We start from the raw sequence: 20,853 nt of genomic DNA, 5'->3' as shown, positions 1-20,853 counted from the left end.
AATATGCCAAGAACCGATTAATCAGGCCTTGCCAAATGAGGTTAGCGGTGTATAGATTCGACCCGCGATATATGCAAGTGACATTATTATTGACCGAATACAGGGATACTTTTATAAACCTTGTAACTTGGTTACAACTCTGCGAATACGTTTATAAACTTCTAGAAATTTTCGCAGCTGTTGGGACCTGAGTGCACTGCACAGTGCACACTGACTTTTCATGAATCGATTGTAATCGATTTTGGCGCGTAGTAATATAAGTATTGTCTTCGCCGTTATCTAACAAACGGTTATTACCATCAAGTGGCCCGTGGTTCGTAAATGTCACGTGGCCCTTTGGCCGAAAAGGTTGGACGCCCCTGGTGTATACAGTCGATGGGCAATGCTTTATTAGTGTGACGTCATATTTACGGTCAAAGTGGTGCACCTCAATTTTAAAATCCGCTAGTGGGCGCTAATGAGCGTCCGGAATTTGCTTCACAAAAATATGGTAACCCTAACTAGCAAAGCTTTGCTTATAGACCTGTAATGGTCACGATCCGGTTCAGGAGTATGTGGCTGTATGTTGTGTATCCAGGGACCGAAACCACAATTTTTCAGCCCCTTCCAGCCCAAATAAACAATGATTTTGAGCCCACCATGGGGCTATCGATGCAACCTCTGGGGGGCTTGCTATATGCATCTGGTTTCTATATGCATCTGTTCGTTAAATTTTTTAAATGAATTCTGTCAAGAATATTGGTTCTTCCATATATTACTATATAGTCGGATCCTTTCTCCGCCCGCATGATCAGAGTTAGCGGTAGAGCTCGTGGAGGATGATGACTTCGAACATACAGGGAGCGTAATTGTACATCGTTAAGTCATATTCATGCCACACCGGAAATATTGTTTATCAGCCTTATGCCGGTGTCCAGCACAGAGCTTTATAAACACCCCACATCCAGTGGTTTCCAACCTTTTATGGTCGCGACTTCATCTCCATTTTGAAAATGTTCCGCGGCGCAGATAATAATTTGACGAGCTGATTACTAAAAGAAATCAGCTTCTTTTCCCAGACTTACTCACGGGTTATTTTGGAAGCTGGTTAAGCTCAACATTTTCGTGAACCTCAGAATAAAGGCAAACGACCCCCACGTTTGGAACCATTATCTTTTAATAAAGCATTTTAACGGCCTTTATCATGTCTAGGAATATACCGTTCTCCTATAATTACAATTAGGCTTATTTGAGTAAATAAAGGTTATTTCTATTTATAATACATTCCAGTTTTTGCGAGGGTGGTAGCCCCCATATTAAAATCAATAAACGTGAAAGTAAATCGCGCACAGCGCGAAGAAAAATATCATGTAACATAAATATCCTCCAAAATAATATTATTATGGTGATTTACGAAAATATTATGACCCTACGTCAAGCCTTAACAATTCCGGACATTTAGGCATATTTTAGAAATTCCTCCCGGACGCAAGTTTGAACAGTGAAATTCCGGACATGTCCGGGAAATTCCGGACGTATGGCAACCCTAATATAGCATAGCATGGTTAGTTGATGCGGGTATATCAGTGCGTCGAGATCAAGTCGATGCGACAGCTATGCTCCCGGTCATCATGCACTTGGAGAAAGTAACGGCATCGTGAACAGATAGGAAAACTCTGTCGTCCCCGAATTTGTCAAAGAAGCCGGACACCGATAGCATACACATGATTTCATCTGAAAAACATCAGACTCGATTACTGCAATGCCAAAGACCTGCAATCAAGCGAGGTATACCGGCCATAGAATCTACAATCGTAATTATGTGCAACATCATCTTTCTTACCTTATATCGAATATCACTAATTTGAGGAAAACATTTCAAATGCTATCGAACACATTGTTATTTGATTTTTTGATTTTATGAGAGAGGAGTCGGCACGAACATTTCGCCGTATCGATGAATTTCTGGTGAATTTGAGCGAGTGACTGTCCTATCCATCTCAGATGAAATTGGATCGAGGACGGAATAAACTTTTGTACATTTAAAAGCCATAGCAATACTGCTTATGAAGCACTTACTGGAGCACGAAGCGAAAAGAATCTCAACGCCCATCTTTTCATATATGTCCGTAACCTGTAAATATGTAATGCGCAAGTTGGACTAGTACTATAACTATACAGGGGGTTGTGAGCTGTGCCATGAATATTTCCAGCAGGTTGCGTGCTGGAATACGAACAAAGTCGACTCCAGAATCCATGATGCTGTATGGGAGGTTAGTTTAGAATTGATCTACTGCTTATGTCTATGCCTCGAATCATGGTGAAAATATCGCAATTATACGGTGAGCTTAAATTGAATCGGAATCGGGAAATGGTGGTTTGATTTGGCTCGGGTTTTTCGCGAATTCACAGTTTGACCGTGTTCAAGGACCCACCTCGGAGACAGCTTTAGCGCCAACGGAGTCCATGAATGGCATCTGGGAGCAGTCTATCACAAAGTAACGCAAGCTCGTGCGATCTTCATCCGCGATAGTAACGGATGTCGCATGATCTATTGCCCAAAAGAATGGTACCAATAAATGAAAGTTATCGATCTGTGCGGTACATTATTGATTTGTTGTTTATGCTTACTCTCGTTGATGTCAGAGTTCGTGAATGCTGGATTGACGATTCCGTCCCGGGTAACAGCAACACCTGATGTCTGATCGGTTACCTATATGTAAGAAGCATTTAGTCCTATAAATCCGGCTAGTCAGAATTTACCAATGCTGTTATATAGTTGACGATATAGTACACTTCCAGAGTGTTGTGGTTCAGGGCTAGCGAAATATGCGATCAGATCCTGTGTGTGAGTTCGGAAAAGTTTCTGAAGTGACACTTTTCTTTTATTTGACAGTTATAGATTGCACACCACAAGTTTCGCCTACAAAGCTCAGTAAATGGGAGACAGCTGGTAAACGAAAGGTGGTCTATAGCCCAGTGGCCTTCAACCGGTGCATCAAAATTTGCATTGGGTGCACCAGTACAAAAGGGGTACATGAGAAACATTGCGCTTGAAATCAGTGGTTAATATCCTGCGGGGTGACACCCGTGATTTTATCGATCTAATATCAGTAATTAGCCTTAGTATAATGACCAATATTTTGCAGTCAGGTAAAAGTAACTATCCCATTTTTAGTTGGTACACAGTATGAACAACGATAACTTACAATTTGACACACAGATGAATTTGTTGACCTTTTTTTAGTTGACAAACGCAATATATGCTTGCATAATGCATATGCATATTGACCCGACATGGGTGCATGAGTCAGAGTTACAACTTTAAAGAGTACACCACCCCAAAAAAGCTAGAAAAGCACTAATCCAGCCCAGTGGTTCTCAACCGCCCGCCCGCGGACCGGTGCCGGTCCGCGACGACTATTCTGCCGGTCCGCCAGACATTTGTAATTTTATAGTTCAATTGCAAAATTAAATAAGTTGAAGTTATCTTAATTGATAAAAGAAGCAACACATCACATTTAGAACTGAATAAAAACATCCTCATTTTATTCGTACCACGCATTTCGTAGTACATCTGGTGGTGTGGTAGTGGGAAATGAGCAAAGGTGTTTGTCCCGACTCCAAAACGCTTCTTTTCTCGATATTATCGAACAGAAGAAGAATATTCAAGTTGGTGTATTCCAGGGGTTCCCAACCTAGGGGTCACGATCACGACCCCAACGGATCAGTTTGCCTATTCTACGGAGTCGCGGGGACAGAAATGGATAACCAATGACCATTACAAGAATGTCATTGAACCGGGTGCTATCTGCAGGTCATTTCTGAATATTTTAGTTCATTTTGCAAAATAGAAAATAAAACGACCTCTAAAAAATGCGAACTCGGCAAACAAGGTATCATCAGAACGGTCGAAGCGTCGTGCTGAAGCGCCACCCACTATAACGTAAGGTTGGAGTCTGGCCATCTCTATTAAAATTACAATGTCGTGAGCCTAGAAATCAATGGGATGGCAATTTTCCTTCCAGGAAAACTACCAGTGACTGGTAGCGCTATGTGTTAACAAGTGGTTCTCAAACTGGGTTCCGAGGTTCGTTGGGGGTCCACGAGACATTTTTTTGGACTGCGAAGCACGCTCCGAAAAATTCAAACTATCCGGAAAAAACTAATTTTTGGAATATAACAAAATTCAGGCAACTTATTGTTTAATCAAACTCGATGGTTGCCGACATAATATCATTAATGAACATAAAGTGGAATATTTTGGTGTTAAATTATTCAATTTTGAATTTAAGTCTCGCATCGCGCGCTTTAGTGTCACTATGCATTTCTCGAGTTTATTGTGCTTATGCCCCCCCAGGAACAAAATACGCACAAATTTACAGGAATTGAAATCTAAAGAATATTCCTGCATTCGCAATTATGCGAGCACTGCTCAAGGCCGCTGAAATACTTTCATCCGGGGACGCGTAATGAGCGGCTGCATTATCGGCGCTGAGCGTTTCTGCGCCAGGACACACCAAGACATAGAGCGGTTTGACCAACGCGCGACTTCACGAGAAGTGCGCTGGCAAAAAGATCATTGGCGGCATGTTGGCCGGAACCATCGATGTTGATATGTTCAGGCACTGAAATAGTCGTCACCGATTAGTCCTAATTTAAGCCGCGCGCGGTACAAATGCGACCCGCGGATGAAAGTAATTCTCCTCGTGTTAAAATGCGAATTGAAAAATGATTTTTCCTTTATTTTAGTCTGTTATACGTGTAAGTGACTCCTATAATATTAAAGTAGCCACAATCATTACCTGGGTTCACGAGATAGCAACATGCTTCAACAAATTAATTGCTGTAATATTGACAAAATTTACTCCCCAAAAACTTCGCGATTCACCCGACAAGAAAGGAGCTGTGTAAATTGATTTTTATAACACTTGTTGGTGCTTACTAAGCCGAAAGAAACAAATTTATAAATCTCTTATATGCCGTTAGCAAATTCGGCTCGTTCGGGAATCGCGTAGCAATACCGATGGTGAATTGGATTTATAAAGGGTAGTGTGGAAATAACCGGAAGCGGTACGAGGGGTCTGAAGGGTTTTTCCCCAGAATTATGTTGATCGCCCTATGACGAGCAAGACCACCGTTTTTAGGTGTTTTTTGTAAATTTGGTAAGGGACCGTTTCGTGAAGTAGTCGGTAGTCGTGTAGTCGGTTAATCCACGGCCTTCGACACAATACCGCAGAATTTCATGAATGCCGTTATGAACACAAACGAAACCCTCAAAATGTCACTCTCCAGCAGCATTCTTGCAAAAAATGGTTGCATGCTTCTATCGCAATTGTATTTCGGGTTTATTCAATTTTGGAAGGTCCACCGGTCCGCCGACTATTTTTTGAAATTTTACCGGTCCGCGAGCTCAAAAAGGTTGAGAACCACTGGTCTAGCCTACTTGTGTCTGATTCTCTGTCGACTTCCTTTTTTCCTCTTCCGCATTTTTTCGTTTCTCGTACTCTCGAATTGCTTCTATGCCACTCACAGCACGTACCGTGTCTCTGAAGGAGTCATGATTGAGGTAATGTAATGGTCGACGAAACGTTGCGATCCTAATCGATGGATCCTCAAACTGCAATTATAATTTGTTGTATTACATTTCATTCCGCATGTGTCGCACTTTTGTCACAAAAACGTTTAAGTAGCGACAGTCAACCTGAACTTTGTATTCTCCAGTATTTCGATAGACTTCCGTTTCGCCCACTCTTGCGATAGAGCTTGGTGTGGAATTTTGAGTTCGAATGACAACGGTCATTAAGGTGAATACGATTCCGGCCGTGAGCCCATATGCCTAGAGCGAAGTAATTGACAATGCTTTTACAGCCGAAGTATTATACATATGAGCATCCAACGAAGCGTTACGTACCACGCCCAGAAAAATTGTTCCTAGCGCCGCTACATTCCAACACATGAAGTCCAGTTTGCTAATTCTCCACAAACTCTTCAGATCTAATACACGCAGGAGCATTCGTTTCGTGGCAATGCATATCATCGCAGCAAGGCAAGCCTGTAAATAACTTGGATGTTCCATTCCCATTCAATACGATACTTTGGATTGCAATTTACCAGAGGAATTGCGCTGAATAGCGGACCTATTAGCATCAATACCAGCAGCACGATAAGCGAGGATACAAGTCCGACTATTTGTGTTTTACCGCCGCTTTCTACCTGAAATTAGAACGTGAAGTATACCTTATACCGGGGTGGGCGGGCAACGATTTTTCCCGACGGGCCAAATGAGAAGCAGATAATATGTTGGCGGGCAGAGCCAAAAGTTTAAACTACATTCTGGGGCGAATTAATTTTATTGCTAAATTGAATGCAGCGAATTGCATTGTTAAAACAGGCTTCTAAGTGGATGTGGTAATATTATATAGGTAGGTAATGGAAAAGTGAGAGTTAAATTACAAAATAATAATAATAATTCACTGTTATGATCCCGAACAATGCTAAACATAGAAACATTTTTAACTTTTTTTAATCATATTAATCCCCACACACATTTTATTCTACTGAGTCACAAAAGTTTATTTGGGGTATTACAAGCTGGTATACGGTCGCGGCATCCCGATCTGTGTGATGCGTAGCTTGGTAAAACACCTTTGTTGATTCGCTATCTTCACTAACATGTCTTTCGAAATGCGCGCTCTCTCAGCCGCAGCCGAGATCCTGTATTCCAATTCGAGGGGTAGCTTAGCCCCTTAAACCAAGCGATTTGATCACCGCAAACTAACCTAAAATGGGCGGTTTACCTCTGACTCCAGTATGCAAATATTTCGTGCTATCAGTCTTCCTGAAGTGTTCGACCTTCAGCCTCCTGCTTTTTATGACATGGCATTCACGGGCATTGATTTGTTTTACAAAGTATGAATTGGAAACGTATGACGTAACAATTTATGGGACAGACCGTTCGTAATTCGTAAGTGTTTCTCAAACTTTTTCAGCTCGTGTCTCTCCAAAAATATTATAAAAGGCTTGCGGCACAGTTACAAGAAATTTGCTTTTAAAAATATTTCTATATTAACCATTCAAATGAAAAAACGAAACTTTGGCCTTAACGCCACATTCAAAGTAGACACATTCGCTAACGTTTCGATAGTGATGATTTATTATAAATGCGTTGTGAAGCACACAATGTTGATGGCTGGCGACTTTTCATCGACTATTCGAAGAGAAGTTCAAAAGCTGTATTGTTGCACGATAAAGTATGTGATCATCAATTCATATAGCACATAGGTCTCAAACACGCGGCCCGCGAGACCATTTTGTGCGGCCCGCGACGGCATTTTGGAGTTCGAAGTATTCGAGAATATTTAACTGCCAAATATTTTTTTTTAACTTGAGTACTGGAAATTTGCTCTAAAACTACTTCAGAAGCCTCAAACTACTCATCAAACTTCACTATTACATCACTTTCAAAAGTTGCTACGCAGTGGAAGAGCAACTATTATGTCACACTTCTTGTTTATGGTGGCAAAACATGACCCGTTGATGATTCGTGACCGAAAATTGTGATTTGGACTTGAGCGCGACCTTTTGAAGAATAATTCGATCTCGGACTCAATGTGTGGTAAAATAAAAATGACTCGAGTTGAGTCGCGTCAAACTTACAATCAGAGAAGGAATTATTGTGACTCGAAACGCCGTGACTTAGTACAACCACGGACGCAAAAAAACTATCAAACTGGTATGGGGAATGGTAACATATCAAAAGGTCTTAGCTTGTGTCGCGTAGCTTATTTAGATATATAAGCAGCTCGGTATGGCAAAGATTGGCAATATGTTAACCTCTTGATGTATAGTTGGTTACATCCTGTGTCATATTGGGTATCTTTATCCTTGTGACCATCGCCAATAAATGTAGCGAGTATAAAGTAGTCGTAACCTTCACAGCTGTAACACCCATGGATTCTACGGCGAATTGACATTTCTAATGCTATGGCACAGTAATCATTATATTCAAGTTGTTATTGTAACGTACGTTTAGTCGTTGCCTAGTCAACGACCGTACGTTATATTTGGATTGGATTTTGGTTGTAAAAAGTTTGGCTAGTCGAGAAGCTTGCCAACTCGGTCGCAGCCCTACCTTGCTTGTAATCACTTCCTACCTATCAAGATCTTCCCTTGAGACCCTGTCAATATAAACCACTGGTTCACACATAAGATAGTAATTTAATGGCTAACTAAAGTTCACGCCAATTTAAGGTAGCAGTCGCAACAGGTTAACAACAGTCAACTCCCTAGGCTAATCTTATGTCTAAATACAATAATAATACAATACAATCAATTGAATCAACAGAACAATGTCAAATTACAACCTATTCTCCCTAATTCCTAGCTCAAATAAATACAAATCACTCAGTGAATCACAAGAATAAGCAAACGATTGGAAGGAAATGCCTCTGAAACCACGAGGGCAAAGCCGTCACAATGGGCGCCAGTGAGCGTGATGCTGGCTCATGTACAAATAGGACCATTTCTCGTGTTACAGTTATAGATCAGTTCCAATACTCGAAGGTAGATCTAAAGCTGATTTAATTTGACTTTGGTATTGAATTGATCAATACCCTAGTTATCAGGAGTATGCATGCCCGAAACCCGGATTAGCCTGTACTGCTACAACGCTCTGACATCAGATCAATCTTTGTAAAATTCTAAAATATTCTATTGTGACAGTCAAAAGTCCGCTAGCTGCAAAACTTTAACGCGACAGCTTTTACGATGTCCGGATGCATTTGTACTGTGTTTTGGTGTCTACAACTAAATAAACAGCAACTATGCCAAGTACAGCAACAATTTTATTCAAATATATTAAAATTTGATTTTTTCGTGCCAGGCGTGGATTTACAATAGTAAATCACATTTTCACGATGTGTGTGGAATGCCAGTCTGCAAAGTCCCGTCAAATAAGGCCTACTTCGAAATACATTGAATGCCCCTATTATCGGTGCTGCGGCCCGCGGCGCCATCAAAAAGTAGGAAATTGGTCCGCGAGCACATTTGAGTTTGAGACCTCTGAAGCACATTGTGTTTACCTGACAGCAGGCCCGTAACAGCACTTCGTCAGGCCCCCTCCAAAACGTTAGTCTTGGGCCCCATAGGGTGGTAAATCGAACATCTGACCCCCCCTCAGGCTATCTGCTTTCTGCCCCTATGCTACATTAGGAGGCACTCTTTAGTGCAGTGGTTCCCAAACGGTGGGGAATTCAATGGCTTCAGGTGGGGAATAAACGCATTTGTGAAACATTATATACAGGATAGTCTACATATTTACAGAGACACATGCGCAATTACCGTTACCAGTTACCTGCTCTGGAATGTATGTATCGAAAATTATAAATTGAAAGTGTCCTCGGAGGACGCCTAAATGTCATCTTTTTTGGTAATTTGTCCTTTTTGTCTCTGAATGCCACGAAAAATGCGACCTGACGCAGCGAACGTCAGAGTTTCGTAAAAAATCGCGAGCCGAGTGAAAGTGATGATCTTTTTTCAGTCGAATTTTCTTAAATCACCAGTTTTCTTGAAGCTTTCAGAATTTATAAAGAGTGTCCTCTTTTTAGGACCTCAAAATATAAAAATCCTATTTTAAAGAGAATATAACAGTTTTGGGTAGTGGGGAATGAAGACAAAAAGGTTGGGAACCAATGCTGGTTTAGTGGGTTAGGTGATATCGTCTAAATGCGCGAAAAAATTCTATAATTAATGATTGAATCGGTCAATACGATCTGGAATTGCATATATATTGCTATTAACTTTTTATCCTCTTTCTGTTCACGTAATCAGATTTTCCGGTAATAGAGCTGAGTGAGGTGTCTTGGAAAATGTAGGGCCCCTATAAAGAATAATTAAACATCTTCCGTTGGTATAATGACTTCGTTATATGATGCTATTTCGTGACCTCCTATCTTAGTGGTTCTTAACCGGGGGTCTGCGAAGCAATTTCAGGGGGGCCCCTTCGAGCTCGGGCCCCCCCCCCCCCAATTGGGAAGTTCGGGGTGCGGCAGTTACGGTCCTGCCTGACAGAACCCTTTGAAAGCATCGAACTCTTCTAGGAAGCTATTCAGTGCAATGCTTACAAATGGTGCAGTTAGTATCGAACAAGACAAATGATTACACCAGGACATTCGAGCGATGAAAACTCGGTACCAAGGTTTTTGGAATGATGGGGATGGTCCTGGGCGGTATCTTTTGCTATACCGTGACTTCACAATGAGCTTCAACAAAATAGTGTATAGGCAGATCGATAGCGTAGCTACGGGGTCGTCATTTCGGCCGATTTTAGGGAATATTTTTATGGTTTTTCATGAAGATAAGCTCTTCTCGGTTCGTGCTGAGCCGACATTATACCGTCGATTTGTCATGTATACAAAAGAAAATTCGATGCTAAACAATTTTAAGTGTCATAAAAAATTTCTGTATATTTTTTTATTCTTATTTTTATTATTTTCGGAAAATACAAATTTGGCGATATCTTGAAAATTTGATGTGCTAGAAGAAAACTGAAGTCAGATTCGAAATCAGAGTTAAAAATCCATCTATAATCACATACTCACGTTCTCGTTAAAAAAAGTGAAATTTTGTCGACCAGTGAATTTATGGCCCGCGAGTTTACATTTGAAGTCACGTTCAAGCCATCTGTAGCCATGTTCACGACTTATAGTCCCGCACCAGCAGGTTGAGCACCCCAAGACTAAATCATGGCAAAGACCTCATACGATGCCAGAAATATACGTTCTCTGACAATTGCGCATACAGGGAAACTCGTTTCTGTAAATTTTGCGTATTTCTAAATAAGTATAATTATTTTCGTTCTTGGCATGGGGAAGTTACCCAAATTAAAATCAAATACCACATTGATGCAAATAAATCACACGAAGCGCGAAACAAATTGAAGTTTAATAAATTAGATACCTTTTAGTCAGAGGTCGGCAACCTTTTTGCTATTCACGGCCGCATTTCGATTCTTTTTGTAGCCTGCGGCCGCATTCCAGGACATGGCCGTAATGAACTAATTGGACGCCAAATACCCGTGTTAAACTGTCCGTGTCCATTTCCAGGGAACTCCGGACTAATCTACTTTTTCATATCGGCTTACTATACGCACCGAAATCGGGAGTAGTCATGTTATGAATAGTTACTCGGAAAGTTATGGTCGCGCCAAGCGCGACAATTTTTTCAGTTTGACGAATCCATTTCGTCATTATTATTAGTAGTTTCACTTATTACTATCGAATATTTATCCTTTCTCAGCCCATGTGATCAGATTCACCGGTAGAGTTGATGGAGGGGGTGCTTTCGAAAATTTAGGGCAAGTTATAAATGGTGATGCATCTTCGGGTGAGCCAATTGGTACTGGTCACTTTGTTGCATGCTGTTATTTCTTGACCTCCCATCAGGATTGTCGGTATAGTGAAAAGACATTGGAATCGCTCAAACGTACCAGAAACTAATTTCTTTCGTGAGGAGCACACGATTCCAAGTTGGTATTTGTATATGGGGCGCATTATTTTCCTCTCCTATTCGCGTCTAGTGTGGGGCTCAGATTGCAAGGAGCGCTACTATATTAAAATGGAAAAATGCAGTCACATTGAATAGCGCTCAGCGCGAAGAAAATATCAAGATTAATTATAATCTCTCGAAAATTCGGGAGTCAATTTGCATGTCGACGGCCGCCAACATACTAATTTAATTACGTGCCGACGGCCGCACAAATTCCTTTCTTCGGCCGCAGGTTGCCCGCCCCTGCTATTGCTATTGAAGCAGTTAGAAGCATATTTACACAGTTATCTTTTCAAAATCCCAAACAGATTCGCGGCACACCTGCGGATCTGCAGCGGCACACAGTTTGGGAATCACTGCTGTCGTAATCTAGCACTGGCAACAAACAAAGTTTGAACCATGCTATATGTAAACACTAAAATAGTGACTTGCGACTTTTTTGTTGCCACAAACTTTGCTATATTGGCTTTATTTTGAATCTGGATTACGCATACGACGTACATAGGCTACGTCAGTGGTTCTCAACCTTTTTAAGCTCGCGGACCGGTAAAATTTCAAATAATAGTCGGCGTACCGGTGGACCTTCAAAAATTGAATAAAACCCGAAATGCAATTACCATAAACGCATGCAACCATATTTTGCAAGAATGCTACTAGAGAGTGACATTTTGAGAGTTTTATTTGTGTTCACGACGGCATTCATGAAATACTGCGGTAGTATGTCGAAAGCCGAAGGCCGTGGAGTAACCGACTACACCAGGGGTCCCCAACCTTTTTATGGTCGCGACCTCGAGACACCTAATTACGATTTGAAAATGCTCCGCCACCCTACCTCTCAATTTGGCGTGCTGACTGCTGATACAAGAAATGGTGAGCACCCCGCCCAAACCTACTCCTGGCCTATATGGAAAGCTGACGACCATGTGCGCAGTAATAGCAATTAGGCAATTATGGAAGTGTCAATCTCCATCTCTGTCCAAGACTATACCTATATAACGTTGTTTTGGAACGATTTCTATCTATATCGAATAGAAGTAGTCGAGTACTGCCTCGTGAAATTTTGCGTCGCGCAAACTGCAGACTACAATCTATAAGTTGCTCGGCCGCGCTCAGCGTGTTTGTTTGTTCCGTTCACTCCAAAACTTCACGAAATGGTCCCTTGGCAATCTTTTGTAGGACTCACGGTTCCTTACCAAATTAACACAAAACACCCAAAAATTTTGGTCTTGTTCGTCATAGGGCGATCGCAAGAATCTGGGGCAAGAATCCTTCAGACCCCTTTTACCGCTTCCGGTAATTTCAACACTATCCTTCATACATCCGATTCACAAACGGTATTACGCGAAACACGAACGAATTAGCTAACGGCATACGCGAGACTTATTAATTTGTTTCTTTCGGCTTAGTAAGCACCAACCAGTGGTATAAAAGTCAGCGTACAGTTATTTTCTTGTCGCGTGAATCGCGAAGTTTTTAAGGGAGTAAATTTTGTTGATATTATAATAATGTTGAAGCATGTTGTTATTTCGTGAACCCAGGTAATGATTGTGGCTATACTCGAATAATATAGGAGTCGCTCACACGTAACAGACTAAAATAAAGGAAAAATCATTTTTCAATTCGCATTTTAACACTGGGAGAATTATTTTCCTCCACGGGTGGCATTTGTACCGCGCGCGGCTTAGATTAGGACTATTCAGTGTGAGAAGTATTTCGGTGCCTGATTATATCAATATCGGAGGTTCCGTCCAACATGCCGCCAGTGATCTTTTTGCCAGCGCACTTCTCGTGAAGTCGCGTGATAAGTAGGTCTTATGCTCTACACTCCATGCAACTCTTCGCGGGCCGCATTTGGTCCGCGGATCTTAAAAGGGCCCGCTCTGTCTTATATACGTATGCAATGTATATACATATATGTATCCATATTACTTTGTAACTTCTATGTATAACTGCATAGAATATCAGGTTGTTAATCAAAGGTATATAAAAATCTTTCTAAACAACTCTTCAGATTTGGGAAATCCTCGGAGTAATGAAAGTTATGTTGAAGTTGCGTTGTTTTGTGTAGTAGTTAAACAATTCTACACAATTCACCGACTATAGAAAATGATGATGTTCGACTTACCTGCACGCACGTTCGTGACATCGACGGAAAGGCTGCGAAGCAGAAAAAGAACGAGCAAACTGTATTGCATATTCCGTAGGCAAACAATTCCTGTTAAAAACTCAATTACAGTAATTTACGGAGGATCCACTACGGAGAGTTTATACGCCCCAGACCCTACCGCAAATGATCTCGAGGTTTTTATCGGCCGAATACAGATTGATATGCAAACGCCAAGGCCACACAGAAGGCGATAAATAGACACGCTGTAACTATATGCGATAAGGGGAATCAGGTGTCGCAGTGCGCTAGGCGACACCGTCTAGACACCAATTTTTTCTATGTGTTGTAGGTTTATCTGGGCTCGTCATCTCCGATCCCGCTGTGAACACGGCGTCCTCGAAGAGCCCATAGAGGAAGAGTGAGCCGAACTCAAGAACATCGGCAACGGAGACCCGAAAATGAACGCTAGAAACCGAGAGTGTATATGAAGAGTGGGAGTGCGCTAGAATAACAACTCGCCTATATGAAAGCAAAGACCCTGAACTTAATAAAAACTTCGATATCGATATGTCTGCCCGATCATCGAAATTATCGGCACCGAATAGTCTCGTGTTTGCAATTTGAGTCCAGCAGTTCAAAGGAGAGCCGCAGAAGAAAATTATGCATGCACTTCAGTTGGAAATCGCGTGCATCCCGTTTGATACCACTGCGTTGGGTATAGGCTACAACTGGTTGTCTTCTCGTTCTATATGCCATATGTGACCGTAAAAACGTAGCATACACTGACATATGCATGCAAGTCATATGTAGGGGAGATGTGGTACCGATGGATTAACAATTGCAAAATGATATCTGGCCCTCAAATCTTTAGCCGAGAATAGCAGATCTTTTGCTGGCTCAACACTTTGATCCAAGCTCTACCTATCGCGGACATTCACATGAATATCCGCCTTTTCAAAAAAATATTTACATACGTTTAAAACTTGTTGCTCGAACATATCATCGGTCCCCACCCGGTGGGTCCAAAGGCACACGATGATGTGACCTACGATACATATGCTCAAAAACTCGAATTTTTCATCTTGTTTTGTTGTGTACTATAATCTAAGCTACAGCAAGCCAATGAAGAATGTTTCGTCGCCACCTTCAAGAATAAAATAGATTATATCATTTCAAATGCTGGCGTAAAATCACGTTTCGATTTACGCCCAAACTTACAAAATTAATGTCACCTACATATTACCCGTAATTCGACATTTTGACTTTCAATTACCTCGTTATAGCGATAAAATACCACGGGTAACTAATATTAGCGGCCTCTATATACGTAGGCGTGTTTCTGTTGTTAATGGTCAGTGGGTCCAACTATTTTGCTTGATTTGGCTATGGTACCATAGGCCCCCCACCGTAGGCCCCGCCCCCTCCCTATAAATATTCTAATTGAATTGAAAGTAGTCCACTCGAGGATGGTATTGAATTAAAAAATATGTGGCATTATATACCCTGATACAAGCCCTACACTTCACATTAACAATTATGGCTAGTTTTTAGTGTGGAAGGTGATATAGAAAATTGTATACGTCGATCCAAATTTATTTATAATCATCTATATCAGTGGTCGGGAACCTTTTTTGTCCGAAGAACCATATTGGCCCTATTTTTTTCCATTTTATCTCCCAAAGAGCCATACATGTAGATCGACTGTTACGTCACAATTGAAAATTCGTCCGTCATGGTAGCACTAATTTCAACTAACTACGTGGGATCCGTCGTGTGCGCCACATTTTCTCTGTTAAAACCCGTTCTAATCATACTGGTTACCTTATTTAAGCATGCAAAACATGAGTTTACTAGAACGTAGGTTCGTCGTGATTGTCCTTTTAAATGCGAGAACCCATGATCACATGCGTAGGTGGAGCCAAACATGGCCACTACAGCAGTAATATGCCTACCAATCGAAAATTTGTGATACATCAGTGACGTCGGGTTAGGGGAGGCAAGTGAGGCAGTACCTCACCTGTCGTCAGGACGAGTGAATGAAAATTGTGAAACCTTCAATTACTTTTGGTATCTTCTATCGAGGTTAATGAATGACATGATTTTTAACATTTTTCTCCCGAAATCACACAATTTGCATATTTATTGTTGGTAAATAAACCGTGAAACGAGAGGTAAGGCACAGACGCAGACACAGACCATTGATAACACAATTCATCGAAAATAGCTTATGATTTATTATAACTGATATTAATCTAGTCTAATTGTCCCCGTGATTCCGAAGATCTAAATACTGATCGAATTCTAAATCCTCAAAGTATTCGGCAGTTACACATAACGTTGCGCCGCACGCCTACGTCATATTGCCGGTAGTACAGATCTACGTAGGCCTACCAATCAAAAACATGGATAGCTGCTACATCTTTTGTAATATGAGTATTGTAGTTGTGAACGTAACGTCCACGGCAGTTCATTTCGCGCCATAGATCAGTAAGATAATTTGTATTTGATAACTGCGTTGTCATATGGGTGTCGCCATGTCTGCTATTCTCTTTGATCAATCAACGTACTGTGCAATCCAAGATTTCGAGTCGGGTACATCGAATTCGCGAGTGATATTGGTCGCCGGCGCGAAAGTAACTTAAATTTGATGATTTTGAAAAGAGGGGGTTCCTGCCCCCAAACCTGAAGACGGCGTTGTATTTACCTCTCAAAGCCATGTGTATATTGCCACGAGAATACTTATTCTGGCCGTGATGAAAATTTTCTAGCAAGTTGCTGCAATATTGATCAATTCAGTACAACAATATATATTTGGCAAAGAGGAATATTTTATACCCAAAAGAGCTATATATGGCTCGCAGTGCCTCACCTGTCTACTAGAGTTTGAACATTTTTACTACCAAAATCACGTAACTTATTGCCTATTTATTCTCAGAAAATAAAGTTCGAAACAGAGGACAAGGCATTGTGATAGGGCAATTCATCGTAAATATCATTGAATGTATATTGTATAATGAATGACTGATAGTATTCGAATGTAATGGTCTCACTGATTCCGATTTGGCTTCTTAATTCTCATGTGTTCAGCGGTAACATTTGCGCCACACGCCTACATTTTAACAGCGTCTACAAAGCTATGTTATCAATCAAGAACGTGGATAGCTATCGCGTTGTTTGTAATTTCAATTTGTAATTGTGAATGTCACTTCCACCGCAGTTTATTTCTCGCCGCAGATCAGAAAGACAATGCACATTGGAAAACTGCATTGTGATACAGGCGCCGCCATGTCTCCTCGTCTCTTTGATCAATGAATGCATCGTGCAATTCAAGATTTCGTACCGGGTACATCGAATTTATTGCGAGTGATATTGGTCGCCGGCGCGACAGCAACTTAAATTTGAGGATTTTGAAAAGGGGGTCCGAACCCCTAACCTTGAATACGTCACTGTAATAACCTCTCAAATACATTTTATACTGCCACAAGAATAATTATACTGCTCGTGCTGAAGATTTAATAACTCGTTGCTGCAATATTGATAAATTACGAACAAAAATAGAAATTTCGCAAAGAGCCATATCTTATGCCCAAAAGAGCCATATGACTCGCGAGGCATAGGTTTCCGACCACTGATCTATATGGTATATAATGTATTTATGCATAGGATATCATCAAATACTTCGCCTACTTTATTCTACCACAGTTTACCTGGTTCGTGTCTATCCTGTATCCGAAGTTGGCTCCAAATATTTTTGCCACGGATACAGAGAATGAATAGCCAACGATTGTTATGGGGATGGCGTATTGGAGGAGCGATGTTATGTCATCGAATGCAGGAACTGTAGGCGCCGGGAACCTGGATTTGGATTGCATATTATCTCATATAAAGTTGGTGAAAGATAGGCTATTATATGCCACTCGCAATTAGCAGCACTATTCATCATCTAACAGGATAATAGCTTAACAATAATACTGTGTAGTAGTGACGACCACAGTGTTAACACGTATGGTGATGATACAGTTTCATATGCATTGCGTATAATTGCATCTTGTAGCTTACCCAGTTGGAATATCCCCAATTATACTGACGCCGTATTTTCCAGCTAGATCCAGCCAGTAGGACATGCACGTTCCAACGATGACCTGCATTATAGATTCATGAAGTAGTTAGTATGAACCACACATTGGCGAGGGAATCGGACATTTGATCCGTTGTCGCAACAGCCTAATGATTGTAGTGATGTAAAATTGTATTCTGATTAATTCTAATGGGACAATATCTTTGTTTTATGTATTTTTGTAGATAATATCTCCATATTACTGCTAGCAGTGCGTTACCACACCAGTTTTACATGTCAAATATTTTACGTGCCGTCTTCGATGATTAAGCAACCTACACCGCTGTCATGTGACACAAAGAAATCTGGGGTAAAATTGCTGCGTCAAGTCTGATTAAATGTATGATTTTATCCAAAATAATTAGAATATAAATACCGGAAAATATAATATTAGGCGAGAGTTTGAGTCACTGTGAAAGCATAAAGTATCAAATATGGTATGGAATAATGGTACCATGGTATGGAAAATTGAAAGTATGGTATGGAACGATTGAGGCGGGCATGGATAATGGATATTTCCAATTCCATACAATATCATAATATGACCTGTCTACAAATCAGTCACGATATTGAAGTATACTTTCAACGTTATAATTTTTAACGTAAATTCGCAGTGGAATGATCACGACTCCATAGTATAAGTATGTGCAATGTGCATTCGCATCATGCCGAAAGTTACCGTTATCATCTCAATTGGTAGTGGTAAGCCCAATGGGATTTTTTCCTTGTATTTCAGGTATAGCTTCTTCATTGCGGCTAGAAATATGAAGCATGTTGCAAATACTATGACAGTGGAAGCTGTTTTAGTTTTTCCGACATCGTTGAGTTTGCCGAGTTCATCCCCGATGTCCTTGAAAACCTGGAATTGTTATCAATCAGGCAGTTCACTACCACGATTACTACAACTTGTCAGGTGCTGAAATATCAAGTTTGGTAGAATGTCATTGCTGTGGCGGTCTCTGATCGTCCTACCAACCGGAGTCGGAGTGTGATGATTTTGTATAGGGTTCGCTTATGGTTTTCAAAATTAGAAACATACGCATACTAGAGAATCCCGTCTCAGATGAAATCAATCAGTCTTACCCAAATCAGACTTAACGGGCCAGAATAGCTTCCGGTGTTTACTCCCAATGCGCCTCTTAGTTGTGACACAACAGTATGAACAGCAGCTCCAAACGCGAAACCAGATATTGTTGGATCAGACAGATATTTGACCACCGCCCCAGCTTTCAACATGCTCAAGCTGAACTGAATTGATTCGTGTAAGTATTTGCCACGAAATAAACGTCTCCATCAAATTTTACACCGGATTATCAGTTAACACAAGGTCATCACGTGTAATACAAAGCTTCTTTCTCGAGTATTTGAAAATTCACCATAGATAGCCCACTGATGAACATGATCGAAATCGCCTTTTCTGTTCGGCGGTCGTACACTGCGGTCCATGCTCCTTCCTCCACGTTTCCAGGATTAGGAACAAGTTCAGTCAAGGCGCTTCCAAGCATGAGACTCGCCAGAGCGCTGGTACCTGGTGGAAATAGTAGTGTTAACAATATTTGAAACGAAGCCGCGGTTGCGTTAGCATGATTTACCCATTGAAAGGTGTCGCGAAGTCCCGAAGATTGTGTACAGAACGACCGGTAGAAACGCTGAGTAGAGACCGTGAATAGGGTGCAGTCCGGCAAGCAGAGCGTAAGACATTCCTAAATTTGATATATATTCGATGAATTTCGGTGTCCTCTTAAACAGAGACTTATATCTGGACCTTCAAATCTCTTCATAAGACAAATTGCAAAAATGAATTTCAATTGAATAATATATTCATATTGAAATATTACCGAATATTTTTGGCTGATACTCATCAGGAGTAATTGTAAGCGGCTAGTAGAGAATTGGAATGAACATTATATATTAGCTATCGTATATCACCAGATATCACGACACCGGCATGAAATTTCGAATAATGGAGACGAAGAGATCGCTTAAGCTGAATGTACTATTTTCAAATGGTAGACGAACTCCTTTTGTGGACCAAACTGGGTTGGCGTATTTTGATAATAGTTGACTCCTGAGGCACACAAATTGAAGTGTGAATGCTCTCTCCCGACGACGCGAAATCTGTCGTCTCGATAACTTTCAGGAACGAGATGCTCAGGAGTACGGAACCGCAAAATATAGTTAAATATTCATATTTACTGCCCCTGATGAGTGTCAGCTCGAAACATATGAACATATTGTCAAATTCGATTTTAAGTAGGTAACATGAGCTATATGTATGCGTTCTTTCATGACTATTCTGAACCCGTGACCCGTGAGTAATACTCTGGAGTGTGGTTGCATGTCAGACCGTGTCAGAGAAAAAGTATCAGGGCCATCTCTATCTGACGATCCACACGGAGAAAGTTGACGAAGCGGAAGTTTGAATGAATGAAATATTGACCTCGTTCAGAATGACCACAGGTGGCGCGCTGATATCACTTTAAACAAGCGAACGGAACGGCCACAAAGTAATTAGCTGTGCATTTTTTAAATTCCCCATCACAAAGCGTCGTACCTTGAGGTATTTGCATGACGCCGACAGTGAAACCGCTTATGACGTCGGCAAGCAACCACTTCGTCACTTTGTATCTCGGCAGCCATCGTAAAATCGGAAATATCAAAAACACCAAATCGGCCAAGAAGGCGGCTGGATCCGACCACTTCGGTTTAAGGGCGTTGAAAATTCTGTCCGTCATCGACAACTGCGCGGGAGACTCGTATTCATACTTGGAATCAAACATTTTCTCCGACATAACAGAGCGTTTGATTGTGATCATCTTGCTATCCTGATTGCTCATGTCTAAATTCATAGTTTGGTATATTCTGTAAATTTGAAACATTATGTTAACATCACATTCCAAACACACAGCAATGTACAATTCACACGAATATCTATTTGCATTCCGGGTACCTACCTTTGATTACCAGTTTGGCAGTTAATTCGGTTTCCGGGTTGTGTGTATTTCTTTCATTGATTTTGGTACAATCAATCAATCAATCAGTTGTATTAATATTTTCATCGTTTCAAAATACCACAAAACTGCGATGCAATGAAAAGATAGGA

The 20,853-nt window shown here is 41.0% G+C and overlaps 1 protein-coding gene across 1 annotated transcript; it reads right to left on the bottom strand.

Moving 5' to 3' along the window:
- Positions 1-1,281: 1,281 nt before the first annotated feature.
- On the bottom strand, positions 1,282-20,523 carry LOC145440172 (prestin-like). Its single transcript, XM_080317749.1, has 16 exons — positions 20,305-20,523; positions 19,343-19,453; positions 19,127-19,278; positions 18,834-18,998; positions 18,430-18,609; positions 17,693-17,775; positions 17,341-17,488; positions 13,652-13,741; positions 6,094-6,195; positions 5,894-6,034; positions 5,684-5,818; positions 5,426-5,599; positions 2,589-2,692; positions 2,415-2,532; positions 2,059-2,113; positions 1,282-1,713 (listed from the first exon to the last, which is right to left on the bottom strand). The coding sequence occupies exons 1-16, from the start codon at positions 20,483-20,485 to the stop codon at positions 1,577-1,579; spliced, it is 2,076 nt and encodes a 691-aa protein (XP_080173875.1). The 5' UTR covers positions 20,486-20,523; the 3' UTR covers positions 1,282-1,576.
- Between the last annotated feature and the right edge of the window lie 330 nt (positions 20,524-20,853).

The sequence above is a fragment of the Botryllus schlosseri genome, chromosome 6, assembly GCF_051294905.1.
Source record: "Botryllus schlosseri isolate E-star chromosome 6, Bs_hap1, whole genome shotgun sequence".
Lineage (NCBI taxonomy): Eukaryota > Metazoa > Chordata > Ascidiacea > Stolidobranchia > Styelidae > Botryllus > Botryllus schlosseri.
This window is presented reverse-complemented; position numbering and strand designations above follow the sequence as displayed.